Source organism: Chionomys nivalis, chromosome 1 (genome assembly GCF_950005125.1).
Source record: "Chionomys nivalis chromosome 1, mChiNiv1.1, whole genome shotgun sequence".
NCBI lineage: Eukaryota > Metazoa > Chordata > Mammalia > Rodentia > Cricetidae > Chionomys > Chionomys nivalis.
This window is the reverse complement of record NC_080086.1, coordinates 110,217,005-110,232,995: the sequence shown is the minus strand read 5'-3', so window position 1 is coordinate 110,232,995 and position 15,991 is coordinate 110,217,005. Positions and strand designations below refer to the sequence as shown.

Sequence of the window (15,991 nt, the reverse complement as noted above, 5' to 3'; positions counted from 1 at the left end):
GTACATATGTGTGCAGGTGTACAAGTCTGTAAAGCCAGAGAAGGACGTCAGGCATCCTCTATCACTCTCCACCTTTGCTTTGAGACAGTCTCTCCCTGAATCATGTTTTGTTCCTAGCATCTATGTTGGGTGGCCCACAGTTGCCCATTACTCCAGTTCCAGGGGATCTGATACCTATTTCTGGTCTCCATAGGCACCTTCATGCACATGGTACACATACATACAGCCGAGCACACACATAGACACATAAGTAAAATTACTAAATAATCTTTTAAAAATACGTATGTGTATACATGAGTACAGTGTGCGTGTGCATGCGCGTGTGTGCATGTACCATCTCTTCATTTGCTTACTGGTCTGAGATTATTCATTTGCTGTGTTTCGTTGGGTGTGGTTATCCTCTTTATGTTGGCATTTTCCTTCTAGTACCTTCTGTAGAATTGGATTTACAGATAAATATTGCTTAAAATTTGTTTTAACATAAAATGTTTTGCTTTCTCCATCTATTGTGGGGTTGAAAGTTCTACTTGGTATACCACACACACACACACATACACATACATATATGCAGACACTTCAGATTCCCTGGAACTGGAGTCATGGTCAGTTGTAGGCCTCCCAACATGGATTCTAGGAACAAAACTTAATTCCTGTTAGGTAGTAGCCATTCCTTTTTTTTTATATTAATTAATTTATTTAATTATTAAAGATTTCTGCCTCTTCCCCGCCACCACCTCCCATTCCCTCCCCCTCCCCCAATCAAGTCTTCCTCCCTCCTCAGCCCAAAGAGCAAGCAGGTTTCTCTGCCCTGTGGGAGGTCCAAGGACCACCCACCTCCATCCAGGTCTATTAAGGTGAGCATCCAAACTACCTGGGCTCCCACAAAGCCATTACGTGCAATAGGAACAAGAACCCATCGCCATTGTTCTTCAGTTCTCAGTAGTCCTCATTGTCCATTATGCTCAGCGAGACCGGTTTTGTCCCATGCTTTTTCAGACCCCGGCCAGCTGGCCTTGGTGAGTTCCCGATAGAACATCCCCATTGCCTCAGTGTGTGGGTGCACCCCTCGGGGTCCTGAGTTCCTTGCTCGTGCTCACTCTCCTTCTGCTCCTCCTTTGGATCGTGAGACTTCAGTCCAGTGCTCCAATGTTGGTCTCTGTCTCTGTCTTCTTTCATCGCCTGATGAAGGTTAATATTCAGGAGGATGCTTATATGTTTTTCTTTGGGTTCACCTTCTTATTTACCTTCTTTAGAATCATGAATTATAGTCTCAATGTCCTTTATTTATGGCTAGAAACCAAATATGAGTGAGTACATCCCATGTTCCTCTTTTTGGGTCTGGCTTACCTCACTGAGGATAGTGTTTTCTATTTCCGTCCATTTGTATGCAAAATTCAAGAAGTCATTGTTTTTTACTGCTGAGTAGTACTCTAATATGTATATATTCCATACTTTCTTCATCCATTCTTCCACTGAAGGACATCTAGGTTGTTTCCAGGTTCTGGCTATTACAAACAATGCTGCTATGAACATAGTTGAGCATATACTTTTGTTGTATGTTTGGGCATCTCTTGGGTATATTCCCAATAGTGGTATTGCTGGGTTGAGAGGTAGGCTGAACCCGACTTTCCTGAGAAACCGCCACACTGCTTTCCAAAGTGGTTGCACAAGTTTGCATTCCCACCAGCAATGGATGAGAGTGCCCCTTTCTCCACAACCTCTCCAGCAGAGGCTATCATTGGTGTTTTTGATTTTAGCCATTCTGACAGGTGTAAGATGGTATTTTAATGTTGTCTTGATTTGCATTTCCCTGATCGCTAAGGAAGTTGAGCACGATCTTAAGTGTAGTAGCCATTCCTTTTAATAGATGAGATAGATGAGCCATTTTTCCTGGCCTCAGATAAATCTCTTGAAAATAGTAGTATGACCACTAATTTTTAATTAATTAATTATTTTTTACTATTTAGTGAGTTCTGACCACGAACTTAACATACTTGATTTTGTTTGACCCTGCACAAATTATTACAGTCTGTTCACTGTACCTGTGAGTTTTACTTGTGTCTCAAATGTAGTCCTATCCAGGTTTTATGGAGTCTACATTGAAAATAAACTACCCTTTTTCTTTTCAATATTCTTTTTTTTATTAACATAGTTTTTATTGATTCTTTGGAAATTTCACATGATGCATCCCAAGCCCACTCATTTCCCAGTCCTTTCATGTCTGCGCTCCACACATGCAGCCTCTCCCTTGAAAAGAAGGACTAAAAAAATTAAATATAATTTTAAACAGACAAAACCACTTCACTTCTCCATCTTTCCTGCCTCTCCACTGTCTACTCATTTCTCTTAGAGGCTGTGATTTGTCATGCAGCAGACTCTTATGCCCAGACAGTTGTGCTTGCAAATGTTCATTGAAATTGTTGTTGTTGGCCGGGCGGTGGTGGCACACGCCTTTAATCCCAGCACTCGGGAGGCAGAGGCAGGCGGATCTCTGTGAGTTTGAGACCAGCCTGGTCTACAAGAGCTAGTTCCAGGACAGGCTCCAAAACCACAGAGAAACCCTGTCTCGAAAATGACCCCCCCCCAAAAAAAAGAAATTGTTGTTGTTGGTCTGGTTCAAGGCCTCTGGTTCCTGGTACAACATCAATAATGAACCCTCACTGAAACTTCTCTCAGATATCCTGCTGTTGCCTTTAGTCATGGAGATCCTGGGCTGTGATTCCATGGGACTGCTCTCTTCATGTGCTCCCATAGGTCATAGATTGGGTAGATGCTGAAGTAGACCAACTCAGAGCCCTGGATGTGAGCCTGGGTGGTAGGTGAATGGGTCAGTCTGGGCCTCCACCAGATCTCCTGCCTCAGGTGAGAGTCAGGGCCAAGTCTCTTGCACACATGGTGGGGGTTGGGGCAAGTGTACAGGACCAGCTCTCCCATTGAAGCCACTGGTAAGGGAGAGGGCAGTTCTTTCAGACCATCAAGAGTCGGGCCAGCTTTCCTGGGAAGGGTCTTTTCAATATTTCTCTCTCTCTCTCTCTCTCTCTCTCTCTCTCTCTCTCTCTCTCTCTCTCTCTCTGTGTGTGTGTGTGTGTGTGTGTGTGTGGTATATGTGTATTATATATTTGTGCCCCTGTGCTTGTATGTAGCCAGAGGCCAACTTTGGAAGTCATTCCTTAGATACCACTTTATTTTCTGAGACAGGGTCTCTTGGTTGTTCCTGAGGCTTACTGACAAGGCTATGTTAGGTGACTAGTGTTACCCAGGAATCTTCCTTTCTCCACCTTCCCAGTGTTGAAATTATAAGTGTAACCCATCACACCCAGCTTTTAAGATGTGGCTTATCACACTGAACCTCATAGAAGAGAAAGTGGGAAGCAACCTTGAATGCATTGGCACAGGAAACTGCTTCCTGAATATAATACCAATAGCACAGACACTAAGATCAACAATTAAGAAATGGGACCTCCTGAAACCGAGAAGCTTCTTAAGGCAAAGGATATGGTCAACAAGACAAAATGAAAGCCTATAGAATGGGAAAAGATTTTCACCGACCCCATATTAGACAGAGAACTGATCTCCAAAATATACAAACAACTCAAGAAACTAGATATCAAAATAACAAATAATCCAGATTTTAAAAAATGGTGTGCAGATCTAAACAAAGAATTCTCAACAAAGGAATCTCAAATGGCTGGAAGGCACTTAAGGAAATGCTCAGGAACTTTAGCCATCAGGGAAATGCAAATCAAAATGACTCTGAGATACCATCTTACACCACTCAGAATGGCTAAGATAAAAAACACTGAAGATAGTTTATGCTGGAGAGGATGCAGAGTAAGGGAACACTCCTCCATTGCTGGTGGAAGCGCAAACTTGTACAGTCACTTTGGAAATCAGTATGGTGGTTTCTCAGAAAATTGGGAATTAATCTACCTCAAGACTGATCAATACCACTCTTGGGCATACACCCAAAGGATGCAGACCCATATCACAAGGACATTTGCTCAACTATGTTCGTAGTAGTATTATAAGTAATAGCCAGAACCTGAAGCAATCATATGCCCCTCAAACAAAGAATGGACAAAGAAAATATGATGTATTTACATAGTGGAGTATTACCCAGTGGCAAAAAAACCCAAAAAACAGTGGCATCATGAAATTTGCGGGCAAATGGATGGAACTGGAGAAAACATCCTGAGTGAGGTAACCCAAACACAGAAAGACAAACATGGTATGTACTCATTCATAAGTGGATATTAGACATAAAGCAAAGGATAACCAGCCTACAGTCCACAATCCCAGAGAAGACAGGAAACAAGGAGAATCCTAAGAGAGACATACATGGATCCCCCAGGGAAGGGGCAGTAGACAAGGTCTCTTTAGTAACGTGGCAGCGTGGGTGGACAGGGGAGGTGGTAGGGAAGTTGGGAGGGGAGAAGGGGAGGTGGGGAGGACATGAGGGATTAGGAAGATCAAGTTAGGTGAAAGACAGAGAGGGAGAACAAGGAAAGAGATACCCTGAAAGAAGGAGCCATTATGGGTTTAGCAAGAAACCTGGCACTAGGGAAATTCCCAGGAATCCACAAAGATGGCCCCATCTTAAAATCTAAGCAATAGTGGAGAGGGTACCTAAAATGCCCTTCCCCTGTAATCAGATTGATGACTACCATAATTGTCATCATAGAACCTTCATCCAGTATCTGATGGAAGCACTGGCCTGAATTCCTGGAGTACAGCTATTGGAGAGGGAGGAGCGATATTACGACCAAGAGGGCCAAAACCATGATAGAAAAACCCACAGAAATAACTGACCCAAACTAGTGGGACTGGCACTTAGGGAACCTGCATAATACCAAACTAGGCTCTCTGAATGTGGGTGACAGTTGTGTGGCTTGGACAGTTTATGAACTCATACCCATATGCTTTCATGACAAGCAATTTTACAGGAGTTAAATACCCATGCCCTTGCCATTGGCTGTTAAATAATTCAGTATAACAGCTACTTATGTGATATGTACATAATGTTAGACATTCTAAGCTATTTAGACTAATCTAAGGTTTGGAAAGGATCCTCATAGACTATGCAAATACCACCATATATTACATAATGTGCTTGAGTAGCAAAACATTTTAGTGTGTGATGAAGAATCTTGAAAACAATCCCTGTGACTACCAAAGGATGACTTCATAAATACATTTTTTCAGGTACGCTGATCATGTTTTAGATAGATAAAGAAACTTTTCAGATATCTTTTAAAGAAGAGTACACACACACACAAACCTACAAAGAAACAGAAAAACCGTGTGAACCTAATTATTAAATCATGCGCCTTTACCGTTTTTAGGTGTGGCTGCCATGTTGGGGCTAAATTACTCATTGGTGTCAGAGTTCTTCCTCATTGGCTTCTCTACCTTCCCTCACCTTCAGCTGATGTTCTTCCTGCTCTTCCTCTTCATGTACCTCTTCACGCTGCTGGGTAACCTGCTCATCATGGCCACCATCTGGAGTGAACACAGCCTCCACACGCCCATGTACCTTTTTCTGTGTGCACTCTCCATCTCTGAGATTTTCTACACCTTTGCCATCATCCCACGCATGCTGGCCGACCTGCTCTCCACGCTTCACTCCATCGCCTTCCTGGCCTGTGCCAGCCAGATGTTCTTCTCCTTCACATTCGGCTTCACCCACTCTTTCCTCCTCACTGTCATGGGCTATGACCGCTATGTGGCAATCTGTCACCCACTGCGCTACAATGAGCTCATGAGCCCTGGTGGCTGTGCCTGCTTGGTGACTGGGTCCTGGGTTGGTGGTTCATTAATGGGGACACTGGTGACTACAGCTATTTTCAGTCTCACTTTCTGTGGACCCAATGAGATCCACCATTTTTTCTGCCATGTTCCCCCTCTATTGAAGTTGGCATGTGGAAAGAATGTACTTGTGGTAGCCAGAGGTGTAGGGATGGTGTGCATCACAGCCCTCCTGGGATGCTTTCTCCTCATCCTCCTCTCCTATGCCTTCATTGTGGCAGCCATCTTGAAGATACCATCAGCCGAGGGTCGGCAAAAGGCCTTCTCCACCTGTGCATCCCACCTCACGGTGGTGATTGTGCACTATGGCTTTGCCTCTGTCATCTACCTCAAGCCCAAGGGTCCCAAGTCTCTGGAAGGAGACACTCTGATGGGTATCACCTACACGGTCCTCACCCCCTTCCTCAGCCCCATCATCTTCAGTCTCAGGAACAAGGAGCTGAAGGTAACCATGAGGAAAGCTTTCCTCAACAAATTATTTCTGCGAAACTCCTGAAGAGACTGGTTTTTTGGAAGAAATGTTACAGGGAGAAATTCTTCTGTTCTCCCTCTGTCTTTCCATTCTCTATTTCTCCTCTTCCTCCTTCTTTTCCTCTCCTCCTCCTCCTCTCTTCTTCTCCTCATTTCTCTTCTCCCTCTCCCCTCTTTCTCTCTCCCCTCCCTTCCCGCTCTTCTCTCTTCCCCTCACCCTTCTCCTTGCCCCTTCTTTCTTCTTAATAGTTATTTTTATGTATCTCCATCCCAAATTTAACATACCATATAATTTACCATTTTTAGGTTTATTTACACAACCAATAGCTGACACTTTAGAACTCTTTTTATCTCATCTAACCCCTTTCTCTGAATCCTAGCTGAGTTCAGTGTTGTAAAATATGATCTCAGTACTTGGGAGGCTAAAGAGCCTGGATTACCCTGTGAGGTAAAGACATACCTGGACTACATAATGAGGCTCTGTCTCAAAGAGAGGGGAGGAGGAGAAGAGAGATCTTTTGTGCGTTTATGTATGTGGTGGTGTGTATGTATGTTTGAAGCCAGAGGATAAACTCAGATGTAGCTCATCAGGAATTGTCTACCCTTTTTATTGGGAGTATTTGTGAGACATTGTTTCTCTGTGTATGCCTGGCTGTCCCGAAACTCACCCTGAAGACCAGATTGGCCTTGAATTTAGAGATCCGCCTGCCTCTGTGCCCCAAGTGCTGGGATTAAAGGTGTATACCACCACTACCAGCACAATTGTCTATTGTTTTTATTTTTGAGACAGGGTCTCTCGCTGAATTTGGGGCTCACCAAGTAGGGTAGTCTGGCTGACTTCCAAGCCCTACTGATCCTCCTGTCTCTGCCTCATTGGGGCTGGAATTATAAGTGTATGACAGCCATCACGGTGAATACTGGGGATCAAACTCAGGACTTCAAACTTGTGAGGCAATCACTTTTCTGATTGAACCACCTCTCCAACCTTGAAGAAACTCTCAGCCTTCAACCATCTCTTTCTGCCAGTCCCTCAAAACCACTAATATACTGTATCTGTGGATTTATTTCTTCAGATTTTTTTATAAATAAATAGAATCATACATACAATATATATTATTTGTTTGTTTTGTTTTTCAAGACAGGGTTTCTCTGTGCAACAGTCCTGGCTGTTCTGGAACTTACTTTGTAGACCAGGCTGGCCTCACACTCACTGAGATCTGCCTGCTTTTGCCTCCCAAGGGCTTGGATTAAAGGCTTGTGCCACAACCACCCGGCCAATGTATATTCTTTTATGATGGATCTTTCTACACAACATCATGTCTAAGATTCATCTCCATTGTAGTGTGGACAATTGCTTTATTCCTTTACATGGGTTCATACTATTCCATTCATTGAGCAGTCTACATTTACCCCAAAATTAATGGGCATTTTGAGCCATTACAAATTATGCTGCTATACATGTTTATATAGAGGTTTTTTTTATGAATATATGTCCTCATAACTTTTTTTTGGTTCTTTGAGACAGGGTTTCTCTGTACAGCTTTGGAGTCTGTCCTAGAACTCACTCTGTAGACCAGGCTGGGCTCGAACTCAGAGAGATCTGTCTGCCTTTGCCTCTCAAGTGCTGGGATTAAAGGTATGTGCCACCACCACCTGGGCATACCTTTTACTGTATATACTGGAATGAAATTTATGGGTGATAATGTATACTTATGCTTAATTATACGAATTCCTGGCATAATGTCTTCTAAAGTAACTACTTCAGTTTATATTCCCACCAGCTGGGTGTGAGGGTTCTGATTTCTCCACATCCTTGACAACTCTTCAACATTTCCTGACTTTCTGATTATAGCCACTTTGGTATGTTTAAATGAATTTTATCTTATTTAAAAGATTTAATAAATGTTATTTATTGTGTGTATGTGTGTGAGGGTGTGTGTACCATGAAGTGGAGGTCAGAGGATAATTTTGTAGAGTCAGTTAAAACTCTCCCTCCATTTTTCTGGGTTAAAATTCAGAACTCTCCCTTCTGGCACCTTTACTTACCTATTGGAGTCAATGTGCTAGCATCTTTATTTTAATTGAAATTTGTAGGGCTGCTTTTCAGACCAAGTGGGCAGTGTATGGTAGGCAGGCAATCTATTTACTAGTAGAACTATAGTAGATTATATTTCAGTGAGCTATAGTCCCAGTCTTATTGAGCTTTTGATTTACATTTCCCAAAAGAGTAATGAGAGATCTTAAGTAAGACAAGGAAAAGCATATGAGTTGTTTTGCTTTACAGAGGAGGTAGGGTCATTAATCCCATTTTGAAGATGAGCAAATTGAACTATAAAGAGAATAAGACATTTAACTAAAGTCTTACCAACTAAACTACAAAGTTAGAATGGAACTTATTCTTGGAGTTGGAACTGAGTAGTAGAAGTGTGTTTCTCATGGGTTGTAAATTCAGAATGTCGGCCTTTTCCAGGTTGGGAAAGGAAGGTTCATGGGAATATGAGACAAAATCTGGAATGCATGAACCAAATGAGTTCAAAATAAGGGACATATTCTTATCATTATTTGGAAAAAAACGTAAGTGTATAAGACTTGAGGGGGTATCTTGTAAATTGAGATAAACTGGCTCTCGCGTTTTAAGGCAGAGATTATAGATGCATTGATATAAAAAAAGAGCATCATGAGTAAATATAGGAAAAGTTTCTATTATCTAAAATGTCTAGAACCAGCAATGTCTCAGACCATATTTTTAGATCTTAGAATATGTCCATGTAGTAGTAAAATACCTTGGGAATAGGACCCAAATGTGAATACAAAATATATTTGTTTCATAAGCATCCTATGTACAAATTTAATGCAACTTCATGCAATTTTAGTGTAACTGCATCTGAGTTAACTGATGTGATTCATCACATAGTCAAATGTGGAAATTTCCACTTGTGGAATCATGGGACATTTCAGATTTTGATTTTCACATTAGGAATGCTTAAGCTGTACTAAGTGATTTATCCTAAAACACTCATGCCCTCTTCTAAAGACAGATTTTTGGGCCAGTGAGATGGCTTAGAGGTTAAAAGTTTTTGACCATTGAGCCTGAGTTTGATCCATGGGATCACATGGTAGAAGAGAACCTACTCTTCCCAATTATTTTCTGACCTCCATATGAGTGCCACGGCATGTGTGCACTCCTGCATCTCTCCTGTACCCACAGCTCCTCTGAATAGTATGTAAATGATTTTAAAAATTAAAAGCAAGTTCTTTGGTTATATTAGAAATTGTGAGAGTAAGTCACAGTATTTGGGAGATAGACATCCTTTGCTTTCCCTATAAAACCTGAAGGTTTTCAGATGCCAAGGTAGCCTACTCATCAATGCCTGAAATTGTCACGGATGAGAAGAGCTAAGCAGCCAGCACAAGTCCTGAAGAACAGCTAATGCTCCTCTGGTGAAAATGATAACAGCAAAGAGGGCTCAGTAGTTATACCCTAGAAATGGTTTTTTGTTTGGGTTGTTCGTTTTTGCTGCTGTTTGTTTGTTTAGTTATTTGTTTTCGAGGCCAGGTTTCTCTGTGTAGTGCTGGCTGTCCTGGAACTCACTCAGCAGACCAGGCTGGCTTTGAACTCAAGAGGTTCTCCTGCCCCTGCCCCACAAGGGCTGGGATTAAAGGCATATGTGCACCACATTAGCTGGTACTCTAGTAATTTCACCACTATTTCCCTGCAGTCATTAGAGAAAAAGTCAACTAGTTGTTTAATTGGATAAATATGAAGTAATATAAAGGTTAAAAAAATAAAATAAAAATTTTTGGATTAGAAAGATGGCTCAGTTAGTAAAGGCACGGATGCCAGGCCTGATGACCTGAGTTCTAGCTTTGAAACTCAGACGGTGGAAGGAAAAAAAAAAAACAACTTTTGCAAGTTGTTGTCTAGCCTACACACACACACACACTTTACATTTTTTAATTAAAACAAACCAGATTATTTGCTTTAGTTAGCATTAGCTATCATATAAATTTAAAACAGCCAAAAGATTTACTGGATGAATGTCATATTTCTAAACTGAGGTCAGGGTGAGGAAGATTAGAAAGGGAAGCATGCTACCCACCCTTCATTTAAAATGACACACTTGCTCACGTGGATTTTTTTTAAATTATTTTTGAACTGGATGTAGTGGCACATGCTTTGAATTTCAGCAATTCTGAAATAGAGGCAAGAAGATGATGTGTTCAAGGACTTCCTCAGCTAAATAGCAAATCTGAGGATAGGACATACAAGACAACGTCATCAAAAATTTTAACTTTATATTTATCAGAGTCTCAAACCGAATGCCACATATATATGTGTGTATAATTTATATATATTATATACAATATATAAAGTTTATATATAATTTATACATATATACTTTATATAAATTTATATATCTACTTTAAAAGTGAGGAAAATGTAGAGTGAAAAGCATTATGCTGAACATAGTTTATGAACGTTAATGAAACTTTTGGTGTCTCTAAGTTGAGTGCTCATCACGACTGTCTTTCCAGCTAATCTTTCCTCAACGATGACAAATGCTTACATTTCTTTTCTTTCCAAAGACTACAAATACAAGCCATCATTAATTTTCTAAAGATAGAATGAGTAAATGCAAAATTTTTAAAAACCTGCAAACACAGCAGTATGTGACTAATGAGACCCACATGCTGTAGGTGAGGAGATAAACTCCAATTCTGACCATTAACACTGGTAATTCCCACCAGGACCCAGAAACCCTGTCCTCACTTCTCTGTTAATCAGCTTCTAATTTTGAATCCCATACTCCCTGCGTTCTTTACTGTTTGCTCTTCCTTCCTTCTTAATGGTTCCCTCTGTGCATTCTTTGGTCTCCCCAGGGCAGAGCCCAGAGATGTAATTAAAGGGCAGGTACACAAAGACAGGGCTGTTGACATGGAGGTCCCCAGACCTTCAGACACCCCTTCCTGGACTAATTGGAACTAAGTGTTCTGAAACTAATTGTTAGAGAACAAGGCTAGCTTGGGAGAGGAGACAAGCTGCCTTCAATCTACTGTTTTTCTTTTTTTCCACACTGACCCAATGGCCTTGCTTGTGGGTAAATTCTAGGTTCCTACACAGGGTATTTTTTTCCTTATCTTACCATAAGATGTCTCTCCCCAGTAGCCAGAAGGAACTTCCCAATGGGAAACTCTGAAAACGCTGCTTTGTTATATCTAATTCTAGCTTTATGGTGAGAATCACATAATAAATCACAACTTTGGGTCCACAGTCAATCTCTGACTCTCTTCAGCTTTCCAACCACAGCATTCTCCTGTGGAAAACCAAGCCAACTCAGACCTCAGGCTCCTCTCATTTGCTCTAGCATCTATCTGGGATTCCATTTCTTTTATTTCTATGTGCATTAAGATCTGACCCGAATGCCACCTCCTCAGGAATGTCTTCACTGATGCCTCCCGAATGGCTCTTCTCCTCTATTAAAACCACTCATTGTAGTTCATTTAGAGTTTGTCAAAAATTTATTATACATATTAACTAATACAACCACCCAATGGCTATCCGTGAGGACTGGTTTTAATCTATCCCTGCAAGACACCAAATTCTGAAGCTCTACAAATTCCTCATATAATTTAGTGTCATATACAATGGAAACCAAAAAAATAATCTATGTATTTTATATCACTTATATATTATTTGGAAAGAGTAATACACTATAGATGCTGTATAAACTGTTATATCCTACATTGTTTAGGTAATAAGCAGAAAACAGTACAAATGCCACTTTTAAATATGGCCAAGGCCAGTGAGATGTGTCAGCGGGTAAAAGCTCCTACTTTTGGGCTGAATTTAATCCCCAGGTCCAACATGAGTAAAGGAGAGAACTCATTCCTGCAAGCTGTCCCTCTATGTGTTCAGAGATATGTGTAACATATACATACCATGCATACATAAATAAACAAATGAAATGTTGTTTAATATGTTCAGTCTGCATATTGTTAAATCTAAGGATGTGGAGCCTGTAGAGGTGGAATTCTGACTACACAGTTGTTTTATGTACATATAAACACACATATGTGCTGTTTGTTATATGTGTTGTATTAACATCTACATGTCATATATAGCACATATAACCTACATGTGATAGGTGTGTTTGAACACTATGCACATATCATTTGCATATATAGTCCCTGTCAAATGTAACCACTGAGATTGTTGTTCCTGTCTAATTGGGTCATAATTGTTTAAGAGTTTATTTTCTTTTTTAATTTTGTGTGTGTGTATGTGTGTGTTTACAGGTTTGTGCATGTAAGTTAGTGCCTACAGAGACCAGAAGAGAGTGTTGGGTTTGTGAGAGCTCGAGTTATAGGTGCTTGTGGGCTGTCTGATGTGGATGCTGGAAACTGAACTTGGGTCCTCTGCAAAAACAGCATCTACTGTTAGTCACTGACTTCACTCTCCACCTCTGAGTCAAGGTTTAACATCAGCAATGTGAAACTGTCTGACACACAGCAGGAGCTCAGTATATTTTGTTGAATAAACATAGCAGGGCTTGCGTCTTTTTTTCGTTTATGTATAGCCAATATAGACAGGGAGCTGTTCTGTATATTGTAAGATAACGAAGCAACATTCCTGTCTTTGTTCTATCAGTTGCTGTTTCACAGACCCGTTGCCTGGCACCGTAACCATCCACATAAGTACCGGAATTTCCAAATGCCTTCTAGGAGAGGAAGAACCACAGTGGGATGAAAAACAGGGATACAGGGATGAGTGAATCTCAAACCATATCACTCTTGCTTTTATTTGTAACCTAGAACTGCATTCACATGGTAATTAATTTTAAGTGGCAACAGATGTGGTGACATTTTGTTTGTGATCTAACAAATAAAGCTTGCCTGAAGATCAGAGCATGGAGCTAAGCCACTAGTTAGCCATAAAGGCCAGGTAGTAGTGGCACACACTTTTAATTCCACTACTCGGAAGTGACATGCCTTTAATTCCAGCACTAGGAAGGTGGATACAGGAAATGATATGGCTGGGCAAAGAGAGGAATAAAAGGCAAGAGGAGACAGAAGCTCAAGTTAGTCTGAGGTTTCATAGAGACAGCATTTAATCTGGGGATTCATAGACAGGATCTTGCCTACTTTGGTCTGAGAATTTCATGGAGGTAAAAGGTGTGTCTAGTGGCTGGCTCCTTTACTTCTCTGATCTTTCAACATGTACGCTAATATCTGACTCTGGGTTTTTATTATTAACACCAATTAGAATTCACGCAACAAACCTGTCTAGGTCATGAACTGTTCATATGCCTGATTTTTAAGCAGTGTTTTTAGATATGCTAGGATGGTGTTTCTCGAACACATTAGCATTTGATTGTATTGTGGTTTGAATGTAAAATGGTTTCCCATAGGCACATATATTTAAACACTTCATCAACATCTAGTGGTGCTATTTTGTAAAGTTGTAGAATTTTTAGTAGGTAGAATCTTGTTGGAGGAAATGGGTCACTTGGCAGTAGGCCTTGAGGTTTATAGCCTAGCTCCACTTCCTGTTCACTCTGCTTTCTGATTTCAAATACAATGTGGCTGCCCAGAATCCAGTCAGCATGCCTTCCCCAACAGAAGCTCCCTCATCAGGATGGAATGTATTCCTTATTATATTTTATAAGCCAGAATAAACCTTCTTTAATTCTTTTCTTTTTTGGTCAGTTATTTCATTATAGCATTGAGAAATGTAACTAATACGAATTGTAGATAGTACAAACTATAAAACAGATGACACTCCCCAGGGTGTTGTAGATGGGTACAGTCTAATCTGTTGAGAAGCTGACTGAAATTTAAAAGAGCCATTATATTCATTTTTCCTCTGCTTCCCTGCATGAGGTGGGGCATTGTTCTGCACTCAGCACTACCAGATCCAATTTGGAATCTGTACCATTAGGTTCTTGAACACCTTAACTGTACCAGTGACTTCTTGGGATTCAGCCTTGATATGCCCTTTTATGTTTATGGTATTTCAAAGCTTCCATGTTCACATGACCCAATATAATATCAAATAATAATATCCATTGACCTATGTATCTATGAACCACATGCTTATCACCTGGTTATATCTCCTTGATTCCTAGTTATTGTCTTGGTTAGAGATACACACACACTTCTCTGTGTGACTACTGAGCCTCAGGTGAACATCTCAGACACAATGGCCTCTCTCTTGGACCCCTTAATTGAACATGGATATTGAAACATGGAGTTCACAAATGATTTTTAAAGCTGGTACTTCTTAACTATTTTATTTTAAAAAACAATTTCTGTTCATTTATTGCATTTTTTACAGATGTGCACAATTGCACATATACGTATATCACATATGGAAGTCTTGACATCTTGTGCATGTTGGTTCCATCCTTCTACCATGCAGATCCCAGGAATCAGCCTCAAGTCATCAGGCTTGGTGGCAAGTGTCTACCCACTGAGCCTCCTTGCTGGCTACTTCAGGCGTGCTCTCTTTGGCTGGAAACTGTCAGTTGTCCTACATCAGATGTGCTCTTTAATTCTAGCAGCCCTCCTAATCATCGTAATTACAACTATTTCAGTGCTAGGAAACAAAGTCTAATAAAGAACAGTTTACCCAAGGAAAAATTTTCTTTCTGTCATTTAAAAACAGTGCACAATCGTCCCCACAGGTCATCGTTTCTCTTTGAAAGCTTGTTGCTTGTTACTTCTGTGAAGCGCTGCCATCCGATAAGTAATGGGGACCATTCTTGGAAGTGATGCACCACAGAGAGTAGTCAGTTCCTGGCAAAAGGTATTCTGGAAGAAGAGACTGTGACTTTCAATTGGAGCACTATTAATATGTCTCCCTGTTCTTCTTCCTTGTCGACCACAGGCTTTGGTCCAGTGTCCTGTAGAATCTCCCACACTACGTGCCAAGACATATGCAATAACGTTGTTGGCCTTCAAGAGGACAATTCTTTGTCTCATATCAGTCTGATGAAAAATTCAAGTCCAACTTCTAGTATGACTGAATCATAGGTGTTATTTTATTGAATGTGTGTGCTAAGCACCATGCAATGATGTTCACAGAAATAGCTTCCGTTTGATCTTGTATTTTTGATCTTTGTTCTTTGTCTTCGAAGGCAGGTACTTCTTATAGGGCAGGCTTATACAAAGGATGAAAAAGTTCATCTCTACACATTGACTGCACAATCTTAACAACTGAAGTGACAAATTTGTTTCACCTGGTTAGATTTACTTCTCAGCATTCTAAATCAATTTATTCAACAAATAATTGGGAGTCTATCATATGCTACCATTTAACAATGGATCAGATAAACCCCTGTACTCCTCTATAATCCATTGGTTAGAAGTAGAATAAAACTAGCAAACACAGAGAAGCTGCATGATAATATGAACATTGATGAGAGTAAACACCAAGAGAAAGAGTACATGACAGGAGTGTGACTAGGGAAGAGTCAAAAGAGTTGTTTTAAGTAGCAAACTGAGCCAGATGTACACACTTTAAAACAAGATCTGATCTTGATTTGCAAGAGGGTGGGATGTAAGGTAAAGGGAAGGAGTCATAATGTTCCAAAAAATGGAGTTGGATTTATGTTTTCTCTGATGTGAGGGGGTGGTAGAGACAATCATAATATTAGAGGGTCTAAGGACACAGCTCAGCAGCTTTAAAGAATTAGTCATAAAAGGATGAGGACTG

The 15,991-nt window shown here is 40.6% G+C and overlaps 1 protein-coding gene across 1 annotated transcript; it reads left to right on the top strand.

The window, feature by feature from the left end:
• The first annotated feature begins 5,350 nt into the window (after positions 1 to 5,350).
• Positions 5,351 to 6,301, top strand: LOC130883938 (olfactory receptor 10H1-like). Its single transcript, XM_057784776.1, has one exon. The coding sequence runs from the start codon at positions 5,354 to 5,356 to the stop codon at positions 6,299 to 6,301; it is 948 nt and encodes a 315-aa protein (XP_057640759.1). The 5' UTR covers positions 5,351 to 5,353.
• The last annotated feature ends 9,690 nt before the right edge of the window (positions 6,302 to 15,991 follow it).

What these genes read in the sequence shown, in the direction of transcription:
- LOC130883938 (XM_057784776.1), top strand. Translation starts at nt 5,354, where the DNA reads ATGTTGGGGCTAAATTACTCATTGGTGTCAGAGTTCTTCCTCATTGGC.